At 42.5% G+C, this 21249-nt stretch overlaps 1 protein-coding gene across 1 annotated transcript in view; it reads right to left on the bottom strand.

Annotated features, from left to right (window-relative positions):
- Positions 1 to 8802: 8802 nt before the first annotated feature.
- Positions 8803 to 21249, bottom strand: part of LOC147637226 (uncharacterized) — a 31569-nt gene continuing 19122 nt past the window's right edge. Inside the window, exon 2 of the mRNA XM_086800842.1 lies at positions 8803 to 11789. Within this exon, the coding sequence (XP_086656968.1) occupies positions 11775 to 11789 (15 nt within the window). The 3' untranslated portion in view covers positions 8803 to 11774. The remainder of the gene's footprint in view (positions 11790 to 21249) is intronic.

Here is a 21249-nt window from a genome sequence, read left to right as displayed (position 1 = left end):
ATGTGGACCTCATTAGGCCACCTGCTCCTTGCACCATCAACAACAACCATCATCGTGGTAAATAATTTCCAATATATGATTGTCGATTGTTTTGAAAAGGAGTTTCTAATTAGATATAAACCTACATCGTGCAAGTTTTATATGACCCTTCCAAGTACATTGAAAGAGAACATCATCCTCAAAAGGGGACAGGGATCATAGCCACGGATTACATTGTCAGGACACAGAGCTGGCGAAGAAGAACTATGACACTCAAACTTCCCTTTGAAATGGTTACCGTACCCCTAGTGGGGATGAAGGCACCTTGAAACTATCAACATATCAAACCCCATCCTCCACTTATTACGAGCCACCACCTCAGGTAACCTTTAACATTAAACAACACTCTCGCCTAGCCGCATCAACCACTCCCTCAAACCATTATAGAGATCCAAAACCTCCCACCAGGACAAAGATGAAGACCACCCCCAAACCTCAACCTCAATAACCCTTCAGGGAGGTCATCAAAAAAGAATGGGTACCCAAGAGTACCCTGGGGCAAAGCTAGTGAAAGTATGATGCCCATGCAAGGACCTGGCAACCACCATTTGTCTCGAAGCCGAATCATGAGTGGATATATGCCAAGTGAGAATCCTAAGCATCATAGATTTACCTAAACCCTGAGTCCCATTGGATTCCCATCAAGCTACTAGAAGCCCAGGGTTTCTAAAAGGGGACCCGTCCTTGTCCATTTGGGTCCCAAAAACCTCACTATCTACATGACCCCAAAATCTAAAAATCTCTAGGTAATAGACTCAACACACAATACCACCTCAATATCTGACACTTTGTTGAATCTCGATAAAATTTCTAGAAGCAAAAGGATTCTATGAAGGAAAACCCAACATCTGGTGCCGAGATCAAAGAAACCTATGCCTCTCAGACCCCCGCAAATGCACCCTCAAGTGTCAAATTGGGCATGATCGAAAGCCATGCCTCTGATGCCAACTCCATAGCTTAAACAGGAATCAAGGGCAGCGGCTTCCATGTCAACTCATGTGTTGACACCACCTTCAGAAGAGTTGGAAGAGGCTGAGAGCGTCAAAAGGCAACACCTTTCCCATCCACCCATGGTGTCAAATCCCAAAGAGAACCATGCACACACTTTTATGGCATTGTCCGAGTGCAACCCTATGGCTCAAAAAGATCACCATAACCCCACAACACTTATGTGCACCACACTGCAACACCAAATCACAAGGCTGGAGCTGAAAAACATAGCTCAATCAAGTGCACAAGAAAAGCTGGTTGGCGGTCATGTACACATGGATGTTCACACATTTACACCCCCAATATTGCATGTGCACATTCACTTACACTCGCAGCTTCACGTACACCATGCATGCATGATTTCACCTTCACATGCATATACACACATGTGCATGCCCCATTTGCATGTATACTCATATCCCCCACCTCACACATGCATGCACCTTGCACCTTTACACATACACACATTCCCCCAATGCACCCCACACTCATCTACACATGCACCCCCCCACACTCATTCGCACATGTGGGTGGGCTTGGACATATGTAGGCCACATTAGCCCACCCATGATGGTCCAAACTGACCAACTAACCATACTATCCAATCATGATCATATTAGACTTGAACAAAGTCCATATGAATTTTGTGTATTTCCCAATGGCCTTGAGACCGCCATCTATGGACCCTCAAATAGGCCCCACAACCCAAGAACATCCTATCCTTGGTTTGTTGTCCTCCAGCAGTCACTAATACAATCACATAGCCCCCACAAGCATGCATCCTACTTGGAAATTAGTCACTAATGTAGTCACATGCCCACACAAGCTTGTATCCTACTTGGCAGAGTTCCAACTCTATGCAATATATCTCCTAACCATCTAGCCATTGTTGAATAAATGTAATCACAACTCCTTAGTCCAATTTAATGTGTGGTGGCTAGGCTAGTGGTCAGTGGTTGGTGTAAAGCCTACAAACGGTTGGTGCATATGGTTCATGCAACTCATGCAACTAAAAGTAGGGTAGAGGGGTCTCTAAATAAGGTACAAGTCGTGATCAAGTGATTATGTAAGTTTGGTTCATGCCTAATCATAATTAGAGTCTTTTTGTGTTAATCTCAAAGCAATTTCTGCATATACTAGTTTTTGTCTCTCATGTTCATGATGTTTTGTACAAGCTTTGATCCACCTTGAGTATGTTTTGATCAATATTCATAGTTGAATTATCATATCCAACACCCATGTCTAACCTAGAAATAATGTCGGGTGCCAAGTGCTCCACAATGGTTACTCCACATTTGGCCACCATTTAATGTCTAAATTGGGATCTAAATTGGGAACAGTGTCGGGTGCCTAGGTGCTCACCCAAAAATAGCCTACAAAATAGAGAAAATCTTTCACCCATAGTAAAACAACACAAGGGTGGAGCATTGCTTTTTTAACAACTTTGATCCGCTTGTAATGCTTGCTAGATTGATGCTACGCATCGCCACTATGTACAGAGATCATTGTGCTAGGTCTTTGCCCCCTTTGTGCTGGGGATCACTGTTTGCGAGTGTCACACCTTCGTGCAATTGTGGGTTTGCACAAGTGGTGGCCTACATATCGTGGGGGCTACACCCCCACCCTAGAGGGGCATGGCCTTGGCCCCCCACTTGACCTTTGGTAGGGGCCTTGGCCATGTGACCACGTAGCTTTTTTTGTGAAAAAAGAAAGTAGGAGGATGGTTTTTTTAGATTTAAATAAAAAGAAAAAGTAGATTAGAGAATTCTTCATTAATTTAAATTAAAATAAAAGTTTAAAATTTAGTTTTGGAGGGATTTTATTTTTTTCCATCAAAAAAGTATTGGAGGGATTTTGGAAGCCCTATATGAAGAGAGAAGAGTTGCAACAATCTTGGCATTAGCTTTTCCAAAGTAGCACTTGACAATCATATGTTCTCGACAAAGACTTGTAGAGACGAGTAATAGAGAAATAAGATCAATGAAAATAGAGAAACAAGAGCAATGAAAATAGGGTAATAGTAGTCACACGTGGGTATTCAAGCACTTCAACACCCATCCTCAAAATACTCTAGTTTTGACAATGGAAAGATCCACTTCTATGTTCCTATTTGCATTCCCTTACTTAATGTGCTAACAATCTAGTCTTCAACATGGAGGTATCACTCTCTACTATCAATGGCTCGTTTGCATAGAATAAACCGTGTAGCCTTCCTCTTCTTTGACCCCCACTTGAAAAAAAAAAAGATCCACTTTATGCTCTTTATGTTGTATGTAAATCCCAATAGTAGTAGTCAAACTATTATAGGCATGGTGGACAAAAGAAAATGTTTACTTCAATCTCTTCTTTTATTGTTTTGGTGCATTGGATAATTGGTGGTTTGTCTATTCATCCTTTCTCTTTAAGGTTGCTGGTTGAAAACATACTTAAACATGAATGAGAACAAGAAGCTTCAGCCCAAATGCTTGCTAGGCAAGAAGAGATAATATGTTTAATGGGTCTTCTCCCCCAACTTTGAGTCAACAAAAATGTTTTTAATCATGTGCATGGATATGTGTGGGATAGTGTTTTTTATGTGTGTGTTGAAAAATTAAAACAAGAGTTAAATAAAATATAACTTAATGTAGAGGGTACATAGAGGGTGTTGAAAAATTAAAAGTAAAAGTTAAATAAAATATAATCATGTGTATGCATATGTGTGGATAGTGTTTTTTATGTGTGATGAAAAATTAAAACAAAAGTTAAATAAAATATAACTTAATATAGGGGGTCCATAGGGGGTGTATATGTGCATTTTTCTTAGTTGATGTTGCATTGGTGATCCTTTTGAGCCTTGAGATAAGCGACGCCATGAGAGTAGTGCACGGATCTTTTCAGGCACCATGATGACAGTGGGAATGGTGGGTAGGGCCACCCCATAGGAATTGGTATTTCCTCTTGAAGCTTTTTGCCATGCTAATCTTCCAACTTCTTTGGGGGTGTGCTGCTAGCTCTTGATGCTCCATGGAAATCCATGTGACATTGGGGACAATGGCATATCTATTAGCCTTAGTAGAATTGGTAGACTATGGTCAAATGGTATCCAAGGGGGAATATTCTAAGCGCCTAGAGCAAGTGGGAGAAGGATCAAGGTTGCGCCCAAATCTAGGCATTCCTCTTTATCATTTTTTTTTAATGCAAGATTTTTATTTGTACCGAGAAGCGTCCTTATGGATGAGAGCTAGAAGTAAGACTCAATTCATGAGTCCTTACCCCAAACACACACACGCTTCACCAATTGCTCTACCGCACTGCTGGTAATCTCTTTATCATTTTCACTAACTAGGATTAGTGGCTAATCTACGTCCATGCAAATCTCACTCTTAAGTCATCTTCTCCACATCCCCTTGCCATTGGAGTGAAGAGTTCTTCCCCCACACTCAACCAAATTCTGAGCTTTCTTTTGGGGGCTCTTCTCACCTAAAAGGCAAAGAGCCGTGTAGCTTCAATGGCGACAAATGTGCTCGCAGCAGCCTAAGAGAGCGAAAATAAGTCGCCCTCTATTTTGGGAAAAATCACAAAACCGGCCTCCTCCCTTTCGACATTGTCTAATTCCCTTCACCCCTAGGGGTTTTCGATAGCAACAGCCTGCGCGAACACGCTGGTGTGATCAGAATTGTGAGGTGGTTGGCTCTATGCACTCCTCATAAAGCTACAGTGCTTAAATGGAGATTAATCTGTGTGTTTTAAGGTTAATGAAGTGTTTTAAAGCTTCAACCCCAACTATTTCCATTGCTAAAGCATGTGTTTGAACCACTGGATCTAATTGTTTCAGGAAGCTCCTCAATTCCATGCTCCAATGTAATATAGTTTTGTTGTCCCAAAACAGTGAGTTTTCTCACTAACCCTTATCCTTGAAGGATTAAACCATCATGCCTTCATCATGTGAATTTTCTAATGCAAAACATCTAAATACCAAGAGGAAAGGCAAGAAGTCAAAAACTAAAAACTCAATAGATTAAAAAAAACCAAGTACTATAATTATGCCAAAAAAGGCAAGGTTTTTCCAAGTTTTTGTCTTCTAACATGCACCTTTATGGTGATGGGGGCTTTTAGTTTCTAGTATTTCACCAAAAATCAGTGTAAGGGTTTAGACACTACCCTTGGTCTTCCAAAGCCAAGAGGTAAGACCTACCAAAAATGATGGTTGGTTCAACTAAACTCAATAAATTTAAAGGGTATAGTTTTCACACATGGCAAACTAAAATTAAGTTAACCCTTATGAGAAAAGGGTTATGGGGTGTAACCAATGGGAAAGAAAAGATGCCAAACACCACGGACGAAAAAACCCTATGGATCAAAATGGATGAGAAGGCTTTTGCGATAATAGCCTTAGAACTCGGTGACACTTATAGCCATCACATAGATGGAAAGCACTCATCTAATGAGGCTTGGAATACCTTAGACACTCTCTTTGGGGCACAATCGAAAAACTCTAAAATCAACCTCTTAATAAAATTATTTGAGCTCAAATTAAATACAAGAGAGTCACTTCCGACTCACCTGAATTATATGAAAAGTATTCTCACCCAGCTAGCTTGGATCAAGAAGAATATTGAAGAAGACATGATCATAGCCGTTCTCTTAAAGAGCTTACCACAAGAGGAGTTTGGTAACACCATTACCACTCTCACTAACTTGCCATCACCAAAGTTGATGGATGTGAAAGCATCCCTTTTAGAAGAAGATGTCAAAGTCAAGCAAAGGCAAGGCAATTAAAATGGTGGTTAGTTTCCAAATTTACATAAGACGTCTCCTAACCATCTAGTCATGTTTGGCCACTATCCAATGTGTCTAACGTGGAAAATGTTAGGTGCTACCCACCAGTGCTCACCACAATGGCTACTCCTCATTTAGGGGAGCTTTAAAAATAGAGACATCTATCATCCACAGTGACAACATGAGAGTGGAGGAGCAACATTGACTAGATGCTTTTCCAATGCCCCCCTCATGTCAACCTATAGGCAAACTACTACTTGAGTCCAACGCTGCCGAGTAGATGAAGACGGTGTTTCAACTAATCCCTCTATAATTCTCTATCATCGGAGATAAGCTCCACCTCTTCATCTATTATAAAATCACATACACAATGATACTATATCTCGATGTGCTTCATGCAAGCATGAAACACTACATTCTTGGCAATTGCCATGCAACGTTGATGATCGCTCAACAACACTGTTACTCGCTTTTAATCAACACCCATGCCTCTTAAAATTCTTCAAAACAAGTTCTACGAACACCACACCTCCATACCTCTCTAACTCCTAATGTACCCCCTTTCACTCCATATTGTATCCCTTAACTCCATAATATAACTCTTTAACTCCATAATGTACCCCTTTGACTCCATATTGTATCCCTTGACTCCGTATAGTCTTGGTATCTCTTTGACTCCATAATGTACCCCAAGAAGATGAACTTTCTACTCTTAGAATCCCGCTTGGTTCTAGATGAGTCTGGAACATGCACAAAACAGTCACAACCAAATGTCATAAAATATGCACAAAACAATCACAACCAAATGTCCTAAAATATGCAATTGAAGGTTTTACCAAAATAAACTTCCTAAAGCGGTCATGCCCTTCACTACCTTTATGTAACTCTTATTAAGGATATGCATTGCATTGTTAATAATTGCCTCAACCTAAAAGGTATTTAGCATCCTTTATCTTTAAGCATACTATGTGCCATCTCTATAACTATATAATGATTGGGCTCTATAATAGCATTTTGTTGCAGAGTATTAGCAACTATTAAATCTCTTTTGATCCTATACTCTGCAGTAAGTGATAAATTCACTTTATGTGAATCCTCCTCCTCGATCTGTTTAAAACTTCTTTATGCTTTTTTTTGTCACATTCTGTCTCATATTTTATATTTTCCTAAAGTTTCAACCTTATCTCAAAGAACATACACCATCTTTCTACTGAAGTCATTGATCAATTACAAAAAATGAAAAGAACCAACCAATACAATGGTTGGCATTTTATTACAAATATCTGCATGGACAAGCTCTAGAGAAGCCTTTACATAATTCTTAATTTCTTATGGAAATGCATACTAATGCTACTTGCCCACCATACAAGCTTCATATCTTCTAAAGCTAAAAGATGCGCCACAATCCCAATCCTTTGCATCTTTTCAAACTATAAAACTCACGTTTCCAAATCTTTCATACCACAGCTTGCTAGTCTCAACATCGACTTGGGCTATAAAAGCCAACAGCTCATACAAGTTATTATGCTGGATTTGACACTACTGCATATGTGATGAGGCACACCCGCGTGTTCAATGAGGTCACCCAATTGTCATACTTCGAGGGTGAAACTTTGATGCACCTACCAATTCTTGAACTTGGTGAACCCCACCTCTACCATCTGATCTCGCAGATTATTTATCCACTATGAATTGTTCTCCTTCATAAAAAAAATTGTTTGTAAGTTGATTCTCAAGGTTTTGTATCCTTGTCTAAGTCCTCATCTCATATTGGTCCCTAGTTTCTCGTCTAATTCCTTGTCTCATATTGGTTCTTAAGAATTTACTATTCTTCAAAAGTTGTATGCTAGAATATGACCAAATTAGTGGTGCTCATGACACATGGCATTTCTTTGCCTCCATGCGAAAGCGAGACTAAGATCTAGCAATATGGTATGTAATGGATCTATTGAGAATCTAGAGGAGGCCCTTATTGTACATCAACCCATGTTGCAAATTTCCTTACCTCATATGAATCAAGAATGGATCCGATCTTGAGCTTCCAAAGAGAGTAATTTCTCCCATGCAACTTCCCATCACCAAAAGATGGAAGGCAAGCACGAGTGGCTTGACTGTAGTATTTGCAAGTTGGACTCTCTCTCAAAATCTACCTTCAAATAGCAAACTACCAAAACAAGCTTTAACTAGAGCTTACACAACAATGAAAGTAGAATCTTCATAACACAAAGCACTGAATTAGAGCTTAAGGTGGAAGAATACTCTTCACGATACATACTAGTTAGTTCTCAAGAACTTATCATGCATCAAAGAAGCTATGGTAGTATACTAAATAAGGGTCGTCACTAAATCAATGGGGTTGGTGATGATGGCACGGTGTATCTGTATTTCTTTGCTTCTACGCCAAAGCGAGAGCAGGATCTACCAATATGGTCTATAATGGATCAGTTGGATCCAGAGTAGACCCAACTTTATATCAACCCCTCTTACAATTTGCCACAACTTATATAAATCAAGAATGGGCCTAATCTTGCACTTTCAAAGAGTGTGATTTGTCCCATCCAACTTCCCATCACTAAAAGATGACCGATGAGCAACAGCGATTATGTTATTTATAGATTGGGCCATCTCTCCAAGTCTATCTTCAAATAGAAAATTATCAAAATACGCTTTTCCTAGAACTTAAAATCTAATACCATGCAAGAATACACAATAGTGGAATCAAAATCTTCACAACACTAGGAATGAATTAGAGCAAGACCATGTAAAAATACACAACTTAAAATCACAACACATATATTGGTTCTTAAGAACTTGCCATGCTTCAAAAGTGGTCATAGTATGTTGATTTTGAATCATCACCGAATCAATGATGATAGTGACGATGACGCATCACAAATTTGCAGTCCTTCACCTTCATCTCAAAGCAAGAGCAAGATCCGACAATATGGTTTAATGAATCTGCTAGATTCAGAGTAGAACCCAGCTTTGCATCAACCCTAGTTGCAATTTTTCACAACTCAAATGAATCAAGAATGGACCTAATCTTTAACTACCAAAAGATGGAGAGCGAGTACGAGCAATTATATTATTTATAAGTTTAGTTATCTCTCCATATCTATCTTCACATACAACGCTTAAGCTCTAACACCATGTAAGAATACACAATGGGAGCAAAATCTTCACAACACAAAGCACTAAATTGCCAGAAAGACGTGGAGATTAAACAATATTATTGCAAACTTTGATTACCAACTCATGGATGTTCATCCACGCGTGTGCTCCAAGTAAAGAGCTTTGATATCGACCTAAACAGACTCTCTACAAAGCATGTCTTACACATACAAGGATGTACTATTACAATGAAGGTAGATCTCGATCTCTATAAGATAAGATATTAAATGGAGAAACCCCACTAGGCTATAGTCTCCTAATGACGACAATGTACCAACCAACTATTATTCCCAACTGAATACATGGGTGTACGTGTACTTAATACAACCTCGCTACCTAAGGATAAGCTACCCTGAGAATATCTCCTACCCAAGAGTACAATCACACTTGCAAGCATCCTACTTGGCAAGGTACCAAGCCTACATAAGCCATGTCCTAACCATCTAGCCATATTTGACCACCATGCAAGGCCTAAATTGGAAACTACTAAGTGCTCACTACAACTCTTGTAGTGGACCTTACGAAATAGAGCACATGCAACTGACGCATTGACCAATTGCTTTTTTGACACCCATATCCACCGAACAACTTTCAAGCATATCCAAAACTACGTAAGAGTAAATCCACATACACGTGTATGAGCCATTCTAGGATAAATCCACAGACATATAGTCTATTTGGTAGTGCGCCAACATCATAATTTCTCTTCAACTCCTATGCTACCACCCCACGTAGGCATGAATGTTGAGGCTACCCAATCATAGGTACTTTTCTTCATGCATTGACATTTAACAAGTGTTTTTCCGGTACTAATTTGAAGGCATTGCGGCATTGTCCAAAGTTGCATACAGTTTCTCCCCTTGATCGAAGTGGCTAGCTTAGATTTGTCACTGAAAATATCTATAATGATATTACTCATTGCATCAACTTAGCTTTGCAAAGACAATATAATTATGCGGTTGGACATGGACCTTTGGAAAGACGATGCAAAGTTTGTTACACAAGGGAGTGAACTCATGTTTGGATGTGGTCCTTGCATACACATTTCTTTTTAAGTGATCTGTTGATAGTATTACACGCAGCAAGCCTGTGTTCGCTGACACCACCATGTCTCATACTCCCATTTTCATACGGTTGCCTTGTATAGAGTGTAATTACATCCTGAATTTATAGGCTTTTGGCTGAGCCTTGAATGTGACGAATTTCTCAAGAAAATGAAGGAAAGAATAGTGTCTTATAACTAATTACAAGACTAAATTAAGCATTTTGTGTGCATTCAGATGTGTTACACTTGCAATTAGAGTGGTGTTACACTTGCAATTAGAATGGGTTGCTACGTCTACAGATGGTGGCCACCAACAAGCCGTGCTATATCTTGTACCTCAGAAGGTACTCGAGTGTCTTGTAGTAGCCAAAAACATTGGAACTTAAAACTCTAGGAAGATGTAACCATGTGATCAACTACCCTAACCTTATGCCACTACTTTTTATATGTAGTTATATACATGATATTACAAATACAATGGCCTCACACATGGTTTGTACAACATAGATTTCATGTTACACTCCATGTAATTTCACAGATTAGTTCGAATTGTTTTAGACCCTCATGCGTCCAAGCAATAAAGATGAAGTATACTGCCTTTAAGGATCAAGTCTAAGAAAAGCTTGTCATACATAGAATTACTGCTTTGATCAAGGCATTGAAGAGAAAATAAATGATATAAGTTACCACTGATAATACGGCCTACTCTTTTTACAAACAAAGTTGCCAGCCTTAATGATTTGCATTTATGGGACTCCATAATTGGTTTACCATGATAAAACATTCTATAAGATCACTGGCTCACATCTATTGGTTTATGTCAAATTCTCTACTAATTCAAGTGTGACAAAGCACTGTTAAAAGCACTTACAATATGACAAGTCCACACACTAATAAAAGATTACATAATACCTTGGACATATCAGGCATCCTTACATTGTCAATGATCTGTGCTTGAAACACAATTTCAAATACCAAAACAAAAACCAAAAAGAAAAAAGAAAAGAGGGGGGCAACACTGGGAAGGAATAGCACGAGGGTCAGATGGCTCCCAACTACCAGCTGTGCCAACTAGCTTACTGCTCCATGCTTCACCTAACCATGGCCGCCTCGCCCTTCTCCTGGCGTGCACCCAATACCCTACCATATCATCCCATACTTGCCCTCAGACATTACCCTTTAGACAGCTGCAGCTGAAGACCATGTCCATGTGGGGCCACACTGGGAAGGAACAGCATGAGGGTCAGATGGCTCCCAACTGCCAGCTGTGCCAACTAGCCAACTGCTCGTACTTCACCTAAACATGGCCGCCTGTCACCCTTGTCCCGGTGTGCACCCCAAAACCTACCATACCTGTCCATACTTGCCCTCAAACATTACCCTTTAGACAGCTGCAGCTGAAGACCATGTCCATGTGCAACCCAAACCCAATTAGGGCATGCACATGATGTTCCCTCTTACATAATATGGAGCACTAAGGCACATGATGCGACTTTGGTCTGATGATGGCCTCATGCCCAACATGATGGCTCAAAAAGCAACATACCAACAACCAAATTCTATGGAACTCTGTTGGTCACAATTTGCCACTGCAGCAACTTTCAAAAAACTACTAGTCACAGCTAACAGATCTGAGAAGCCGTAAGCACATCTCCCTCCATGTCATCCATCTGTAGGCTCTGCCCCATAACTCTCACGCTTTGCCCATGTTGCAAGGGAGCGATCTAATCCTCCAATCAGCAGTGCCTGAAGCAACAAGCCTAGCTCTTCTTCACCCCCCTTGCTCCTGCTAACAAGGATAAGGGATAACACGGAGCCTTCTATAAGTGAAGGCACACAATACACAAACATTTATTACATATCTTTTTTCTGAAGCAAAGAACCCTTATTGACTCACACACAAAAAGAACTAGAATGCCCAATCATAGTCTTCCTCATTCAAGGAGACCTGGATATTTTCCTGCAACTATTTCTTCTTTTTCAGTTGGTACCTCCCCATCTTTAGCTATGAGATTTGCGTGATGCTTTTCTTGCTCTTTTTTCAGTTTTTTGAAGTAGTTGGCCTCTTGTGCGCCATTCTTTAGCAGTACCTCCATTGAATGTTCTTGTTACTCCTCCATTTCTATGCTCCTACAAAAGCTTTGTATTGGCTTGTTGTTCTTCATTGTTTCTTCTATCTTTCTCAAGAAGAAAAGCCAAGCTTGTTGTTACCATACGAAGAATTTCCAGAGTCTACTCAAATCGAGTGACCAAACTTGGCCAGATGATCACTTAACTCTTCATTTTCATTCATTTTAAGATCATAAAATTAAAAAGCTTAAGAGTTTAGAATTTTGTTACCGAAGACACCTTCTAGTTTGGCCAGATCTGCTTGCATGTGGACTTGAAGTCTATCTCTATGATTCACCAAATAATCTACAAGACTTAGGCCAACTAGGACGATGGCTCTCTCATTTCTTTGTTGCCACACCTTTTGTTTGTCTGGAGCAATATTTCATGGAGCTTCGTCATCTCCAAAGATTGTCTCCCATACTCCCTCTCGCATGGAGCTTCGTCATCGCAAAAGATTGTCTCCTATACTCCATCTCGCATAAGCAAGAGCTGCATCTTTGTTTGCCAAGTTGGAAAGCCGATGCCAAAAAACTTGTCAATTCCTGCCATTGATGATGCCATGAGGTCGAAGCAAGGGCAGATTTGGTGGGCATCAAAGCAAAGACAAAGTCAGTGTGCAGTGCACAGTCAGAGATGAAATGCTACCGGTGATAACACACGACTCACGAGAAGCTCAACAAGTTCTCTCAAGAGCATGGCATACATGAGGTGGAGAAGCTGATAGTAGATGTGAAGGAACAGGCTGCCTAGGAATAGGGTTTGACAGATTATACCACCAAATTGCTGGAAAATTTGGAACTGGCGGTGCTGGCAGTCACTCTACTATGCACTTAGCATTGTTTGAATCCAGCGTAACGCCTCATGGTCAATGCGAACCTCGAATTCACGATCATAAAAGAAATACTTTCAATGTTTCACGCGTAGTAACTTATGAGACATGTAAGCTATTGGATGGCCATTCTGTTGTAACACACCTCCAATCGCAACATTACTCACATCGATGATTACTTGAAACGGCTCGGTCCACGAGGCAAGCGCTAGACAGGGCACTTCTAACAAAGCCACCTTGAGGTTCTTAAATACCTCCAACACTCGTGGAGTCATTCGATCCGCAACCTTCTAGTCTTGACACAATACATTGGTGAGATCTGTCGAGAGATCAGAGAATCTGTCTATGTGGGTGGAGTATACCTGGCATATACCCACAAAGGATCTAATGATATGCGATCTGTGGTATCTCCCAATTGACAATCTCGACCACCTTGGCCGAATCAAGTCAAATGCTCTCAGTACTGATTATATATCCAAGGTAGTGAACCTCGAACAAATAAAATTCTGACTTCTTCTCATTGATGTAGAGCTTGTTGCTTTCCAGCAACTTCAAGACTTTCTCCACATCTACATCATGCTGCTCAACCGTAGCTGAAAATACCAATATGTCATCCAAAAATATGAACACACTATCCAATCAAGTCCCTGAAAACCTGCATCATCCTGAAGTTGAATGTGGTTGGGGCATTCGTCAAGCCGAAAAGCATGACCACAAATTCATAGTGAGCATGTTCTGTACGGAAGGATGTCCCCTAACAATCCTCACCTGATTCTACCCACTCTTCAAGTCCAGTTTCGAGAACACCTTCGCCCCTTTCCACCTCTCGAGAATATAATCTATTCGAGGCATCGAGAACTTACTCTAGATAGTTAGTTTATTGAGTGCACAATAATCCACACACTATCGAGAAGAGCTATCTTTCTTCCTGACAAACAAGATGGAGTTGGACCGCCAACTCCAAGAACTGTTGCAATCTGGCTTCAGACGTCCCAGTGCGTCGCCATTTGCAGCACCCTATTCCATTGCCTTGGACATGCGGTATGAAAACTTGCTCGGGGGATCCGAGCCTGGGAGGAGGTCTATCTTGTGGTCCTCCAATCTAGACGCAAGGAGCTGGGAGGGAGATTGTCCCAAATAAAAATCTCCTATAACTTTTCATGGAGAGCCTGGTACTTCTCTGAAACACTCGGCACCGTCTAGGTAGTCTAGATGTATATCATCGCACATTGTGCGTCTTTTCTGATTTCTCGTTTAGCTTGCAAGTGCCTTATGAGAGGAAAGTTCAAGATTCCTGGCTCACACTTAATGGTCACTGGGGCTTTGAACATATTCTACATAATCTGAAAAGTGTGCTTGTCCCAATCGATAATTGGTTTGAACTTGTGAAACCACTAAATTTCCAAAATTACGTATGCTCCTACAAGAGGGGCAACCATAAAATCTCACCACCGTCTAGGTAGTCTGGATGTATATCATCGCACATTGTGCGTCTTTTTTGATTTCTCGTTTAGCTTGCAAGTGCCTTGTGAGAGGAAAGTTCAAGATTCCTGGCTCACACTTAATGGTCACTGGGGCTTTGAACACATTCTACATAATCTGAAAAGTGTGCTTGTCCCGATCGATAACTGGTTTGAACTTGTGAAACCACTAAATTTCCAGAATTACGTATGCTTCTACAAGAGGGGTAACCATAAAATCTCGCACAAACTCTATGCCCTGAATTACTAATTTAGCACCCTGAGCTTCAAACTCGATACTCGTCCGAGCCTTGTCGTCATTCCTGTGCTAAATCCCCCAGCTTTCTTATCTACTGAAGTCTCGGACAAAACGGACTCGTCAAGCGGCCTGTTTTGTGACCACATCCTCCCTGCTGCCGCCGTTGTCAAACAAAACGACGACTCTCTGGCCACCTATGTAGCCAAAGGTCTTGAGCAATTCGTTGTGCTCATACTCCTTGTCTTAGACGCCCTTCTACTTATCTTCGAGCTCCTAGCTAACGATTGCACCAACCGAAGAACTGGGATCCGAAGAACTAGGGACAACCATTGGGATCTGTGTGGGAGCTGGGCTCACCATGGAAGACGTGGAGGCTGGGGTGGTTGTCTATGGAGTGGTAGCCTTCTTTGGACAATCCTTAGAAGTGTGTCTTTTTGTGTGACAAAAGAAATACCTACCCTCCTTATACTGAGATGTCTCCTAACAACTCAATTTCCCACCAGTCTTACCTGCCTGAGCTTTCTGGTCTAGAGTAAGCTTGGGCACGTTAGTCAAGTCTTGGAGCTAGAGGCTCCCCTGCTCTATCCTGGAAAAGACCACGTCTGGCTCTGGCCTTTTCCTCTAGAGGCGGTTGCCTTGGGAGTGGCAAGATGATTGTGCTACCTACAAGAGAGCCGACCTCGAGCAATACAGAGAATCTTCTACTGTGTCACCATCAAATGATAATACCCCATGTCTGTCAAGTCATTTAGTAGGTGCTTATTGACCACCACAAACTCACCACTACATAAAAGTTTATTTGAGCACTCTTCTACGATTATTAGAAGTGTAGGGCTCAGAACACTCATTGTTTTCCAATATGACCAATCCCATGCTCTTCAATATGGCTAATCCCATCAATTAGAGGGCTCAATTTGCCACATATCAAGTTGAAGTATTCCTTGAAAGATGAAAACCTTGGGCTTTCCGCCATTGTGTCTCATTTCAAACTGTGCGCAAGCGAGAGTGCAACTTCGAAGGTGGCTGGCCGAAACATACGCACTTCCCACTGGATTTGCATGTCAAGGCCATAAAGGAACTACCCTTTCTTGTCCTTGTCAGATACGCCCAATCACAAACATAAGTTCAAAATCTTACTGGCAAGAGGACTGTTTGTGCGTTTTGACGCACCCCCCTAAACTCGTCTTCGAGTCGCTCAAGGTAATGGAGCAATAGAAACTGCCGCTGCAAATCAAAGACAAACTCGTCCCAGACATAAGCTGCCATACCTAATCTGGTGTGGGCATGAGCCCACCAGGTCCACCAAGGAATGGCCTCACCTGCCAACTAACAACTAGCCAAGATCACTCTGTCAGTATCATTCTTTCTAACTACAGCAAAATAAGCTTCAAATTGATGCAACCAGGAATAAAGAGTTGTGGAGTCGAGCTTACCATTATACTTACTGAAGTTCATCTTCTCTAGACAATGACTCGAGGAAGCCACTGGTGTCATTCTTGCGTCTAAAGCCACAAGATATCTTTCGTGTCCCACGCGTCGCTTGGTATCATCTTGTGCAACACCACGGGATGTTGCCACACGACGGTCTTCTATCAATCGAATCTGCATTCCTCGCATCTGCAACTCGAGGGTCGAACTACAGTTCCGGTCGTAACCCTTCAAAAGGGTCATTCGATACAGGATCTCCTATCGAAATCTGAAAAACAGGAGAGGGAGGAAGAGACGAAGAAAAAGGGGCTGAAAAACGGGTGCGCTCTTCCAAGGCCAAGATCTTCACCTTCTGCTCTTCCAATTTGGTGCTCTATTCTTCGATTGCTCGCATCATCTGCTAGAACATATCAATGTTTGCTGCCCTCGAAGGACTGCCCAATGCTCTTTGTTACGAAGTTCATCGTTCTCTCTTCGTCGAAGCTCGCCATAGCCAGAAAATGCACTTCCTTTCCGAGCGCAATCTGATCATACACTATGTGTGTGAGAGACTTCCGAAGGCTTCCAAAGGCTAAAAACCAACCATCCTTCTAAGTACAGAGGTCACTCCTCGAAAGGGCTGGTCCGCAGGAGTCTAGAAACCAACCACACAAGTGAGATTAAAAATCTTTCTTTTTTTCAGGTTTTTTGGCTGAATCTTCACACTTGAAGAAGGCTCTGATACCAATGTAACAAGCAGAAGCTCGGTGGAAGCCTCAATAACTTCAACGCTCATAATTCAACAATCATTCATGACAAAGATAACGCACAACATAGAAGAACATGTGCAAATATATATATATATATATATATATATATATATATAGAGAGAGAGAGAGAGAGAGAGAGAAAGTTGTATTAACATGTACTAGAGGCCGGCCGCCGAACTCGACATATGAGACAAATCAATGTACAACTGTCAATGTCCTCTGGATGTCCCAAAAAAAAAGAGGACAAAATGAACATGAAATAAACTATAAAAGTACTGAGCTAGTGGGGGGGGGTGATGGATGGCGTAGTACCGCTAGAGGCTCAGTATGCAACCTATATGCGTAGGGTATACAAGAATGCAATGCAGATCTGTCTAGCTCCAACCAATACCATAATGGGGGTGTAATATGTGATACATAGGCGATGGCGAGGCAAAAATCCCTCGGAGCATGATCTCCGGGTGTGAGTGTAAGTGATCTAATCGCTCCTGGATATGGTGCTGATGTCGAGCCCGTATCTCTGTGATCTCCCTCTGATGTAGTCACTGAGAGAGAGAGAGGTAGAAGAGGACACAGTATTGAGTCCCAAATACTCTCTGTAGGGCCCCCACTAGGAATGGTGTATTTGCTTTATTAGAATGATGCAAATCTATAAATAAATACTGGTTCTAGACACTCTTTTTCACCTTGGCTGAGCACTTCCCCTTGGCTGGCCTGGCCCTTGGAACACAACAACCCATGTGAATTATCATGGGTATTTATACCCCTTGACAATGCTGGTTGGCTGGTTCCTATTTTCTTCCACGACCTGGTCTCAGCAATTAATGCATTTTTAACCATTGTTTCCCACCATGCTGCCCTGGCCACCCTGCACATGCTGCTGGGCAGCACCTGGATCGGCCGTCTGGTACTGGGCAGCCTTTTGGCCTTGCCGACTAGGTGCTGGGCAGCACCCAAGCCTGGCCACCTGGCTGGGCTGGCCCAAAGGCCTGTCCGCTGCCTGGCCAAGCCCTCTTGGGCTGGCCGACAGCCTGCCCAGCCCTTCCATGGGCTGGAAGACTTGGGGCCTTCCTGGCCCCTTGGGGTGGGGCACAGAGCCCGCCCCATGCCCAATGCAAGAGCATAATGCTCTCTTCTGGGGTAGCCCTATGGGCTAGACCCCATGCAATTCCTAGATGCTTCTACAGACCCCTAGTGTCCGGTCGCAAACCCAACACACAATTCATCTGACATCGTTCCAAAGGGAGACTTACAATACAGACTGGCACTGCTTCATGTGCTAGACAATGCACACCTGACCTCGGACGCGTAGTGTCGAACCCTGGCTGATTCATCTCGGACTCGGCTCACATGGGACCAGTTTCCACTCCGATTCCTGCACCTTCTTGTTCAAATATGTCTACGTGGCATCCAAGTGTGTGATGCACGTGACAGATCTGCACAGCCATCCGGTGCCCTTGTTGCTGCAGCCGTACAATCTGTACCGTCCGTACTAGGGCTTACATCATCTACAATCCATTGCCCATACTTGCTGAACTCACCTGTGTTCGTGTGGGGACAAAACATATGACTACTTCTACTCTTGCTTCTGTTGATGGTGATGGAAAGAGGGAGAGGTCGCTGGTGAACTACTTATTGGCAAACTTCTTGTCTTTGGCCAATCACAAGGCGCCCGAGGACAGGAGAAAATTTGTCTCAACGCTCTGGTTTCCAACCGCGTGTGAAAGAACGCAGAGCGCGGAGCACCAAGCAAAATAGAGGCGCAGCGCGTGAAAGACGGCCTTCAACCGGCCGGGTCCCCCCCCCACCCAACATCCCATGAGACCACCAATAAAGGTAGGGGATGAGGGGAGACCAAGGGACAATTTTCTCTATATAGAGGGGTTAAGTCGACCCCAAGCCACACTGTGGAATAATAGACTGCCACGTGGCAACGTGAGAAGCGGAGGGCAAGAATCCATTCCAACATCCCCTGGATGCAAAGCCCTAAGCCGAGTAGCAAGAGCTGAAGAGGCTCTAGTATCATGAAAGAATGCATAGCGCGGAGCACCAAGCGAAATGCACACGAAAGACGGCCATCAACTGGCTGGGTCCCCCCCCCCCCAACATCCCATGAGACCACCAATAAAGGTATGGGATGAGGGGAGACCAAGGGGCATTTTGCCCTATATAGAGGGGTTAAGTCGACCCCAACCCACATAGTGGGTTGGGGTCACAAGGCAGCATGAGAAGCACAGGGCAAGAATCCATTCCAACAGCATCGTGCACACAACCAATCTTCTTGTAACATGCCGAGAAGCTCTGTGTGTCTTCTTTCAGCCCTAAGCAACTAAATAGGAACATTGATGCAAGACAACAACAAAGACAAAGAGAGGAGAGAGATGGTTGTATTTTCAGATGTCAATATGATTGTACAAAATTTGTGGCCTTTGGCCTCCCAAAAGGTAATTTAAGACCTCTAAAGACCTGACTCTAACCTACCCCAAAGGGGGTCAGATGATTAGACTGAATTCCAGCCTAGCCTTATATAGGCTCCAAACATGCCCATCAACAGGCCAACCTGCTGTCAACCAACAACAAGGACAAAAACCCATAAAAATATTTGATCATCCCGCCTTCAACTGCATGCACTTGTCCGCATCGCCGACTGCAATCCCAACCAGTTAGGGATTCTCCTGTATATCTCTCAGCCTTGCTAGTGCCCTAAACTAATGTTTATCTCTTGCCCAAATCGGGGTTTAGCCTGGAGATTAGCCATGTCCACTAGTCATCTAAAGAGAAAAAAAAAACTAGGTTAATATCTGTTCAATCCAACCTGCTAGACTATTGCATGCGCGAAAGCCTTGTTGTACTGATCCACAACCCTAAGCTTGATTAAGAACAAGATTGTTACATGTGCGGAAGCCTTGTTGTACTAATCCACAATCCTAAGCTTGATTAAGAACATTGATGCTGATTAAACATGATTAAGATAGAGGAGAGAGAAGAAGAGAGATTGGTGTTATGGTTTTCTGTATTTTAATATGGTACAAAAGGTTATATAAATGCTTGTACATGCTTTAGGCCTTGGTCAACCCCACAAGGGTGACCCTGGCCCCTTCTACATATCTTCTATTCAAGACTACACTTAATGAATACTCAGAAATGAATTTGCTTTTCGAACTGAATAATGGTTGATGCTTATATATTATACTGGAGTGCTGGTCGGCATGTTGCCCTGGTGTCAGCCTGTAGACTAGACAAATATTCATGCTTTACTTCATTTAATGTTACGCTTATTGTCCCTTTGTTGTTGGCCACTACTTAGGCTTTAGCCGCCTACTGCCGAGATGACCTAGGGCTATCGCCTATAGACTGAAAGCCCCTAATGGCTACCAACAAGGTCCCTAGACCTCCAAACTGCTATTGTTGTTGTTGATGATGTTGTGCGTCATCCTTCCTTCCTGGACTGCTACTGACTTCAACTTCTACTTAACTGACTTTGAATTTGACTGATCTTTTTGTTTGAACACCTTCACTCTTGATCTCCACTTCCAAGTCTTGCTAAAGAACTGAGCATCTGTTCAATTGTTGTCTCCATGCCTACTTTTCCCTTACCCTTAACATAGCGGCGGGCCACCTGTCAGAACTGATCATGCATGTTGCTAAGCCTTTGGAACTGACCTGAGAGCTTAATGATGTATTGGTTTTACGTACATACCCTCAGGGAATGCTTCCTCTAGCTTCACCTGTTGCACTTTGCACTGTAGTGCATGGTGACAGGATGGCTCATCATCAGTGAATCATTGTACAGCATTAGGACCCTTCAAGACACGATTTTGTTGTATGCCATGGCCCCATTGTAAGCCCAAGCCCGAGATATGTCAGGCACGAGCTATGTAGGTCTTTCCTCAACCATAGAGTGTCAATCAATCAGTCAAGTCCCTTGACCCACTTGAAGAGAATCATTCATGCATATAGAAGTCAGTAGAAGTCTTAGGGTTTGCATTAGGTCATGGTCTACATTGCATAGCATTCATCTCATGTGCATGTGAACCTTCCCTTGGCATTTCTAACCTTTAGCCATAGCATTTATTCCATTGCATAAGCCTTAGGCCTATTATCCAAGCTTAATATCCAGTTGGCATCATTTTTTTTTCCGAGAAAAGATCCTTTCATTAGTTATATAAAAACGCCCGTAGGGCTACAAAAGATCTCTCCTGCTCCTAAGAGAGATAGAGCAGCGAATACATCATGGCAGCCCGGGAGACTCTCCCTAGGTGCTGCAAAATACAAGCATCAGTACAAAGAACTGAGCGGCTAAATCATACAATAGGGGGGGGGGGGGGAAGAGCCAAACAGGTGGCCTGTAGTGCTAACGGGGGGATCCCGTGTGTAAGGTGTAGAAAGGGCCACAGCGCCAAGTGGTG

Source organism: Cibotium barometz, chromosome 7 (assembly GCF_041138505.1).
Source record: "Cibotium barometz isolate CiBa-2024 chromosome 7, ASM4113850v1, whole genome shotgun sequence".
In the NCBI taxonomy this organism is placed as follows: Eukaryota; Viridiplantae; Streptophyta; class Polypodiopsida; order Cyatheales; family Cibotiaceae; genus Cibotium; species Cibotium barometz.
This window is presented reverse-complemented; position numbering and strand designations above follow the sequence as displayed.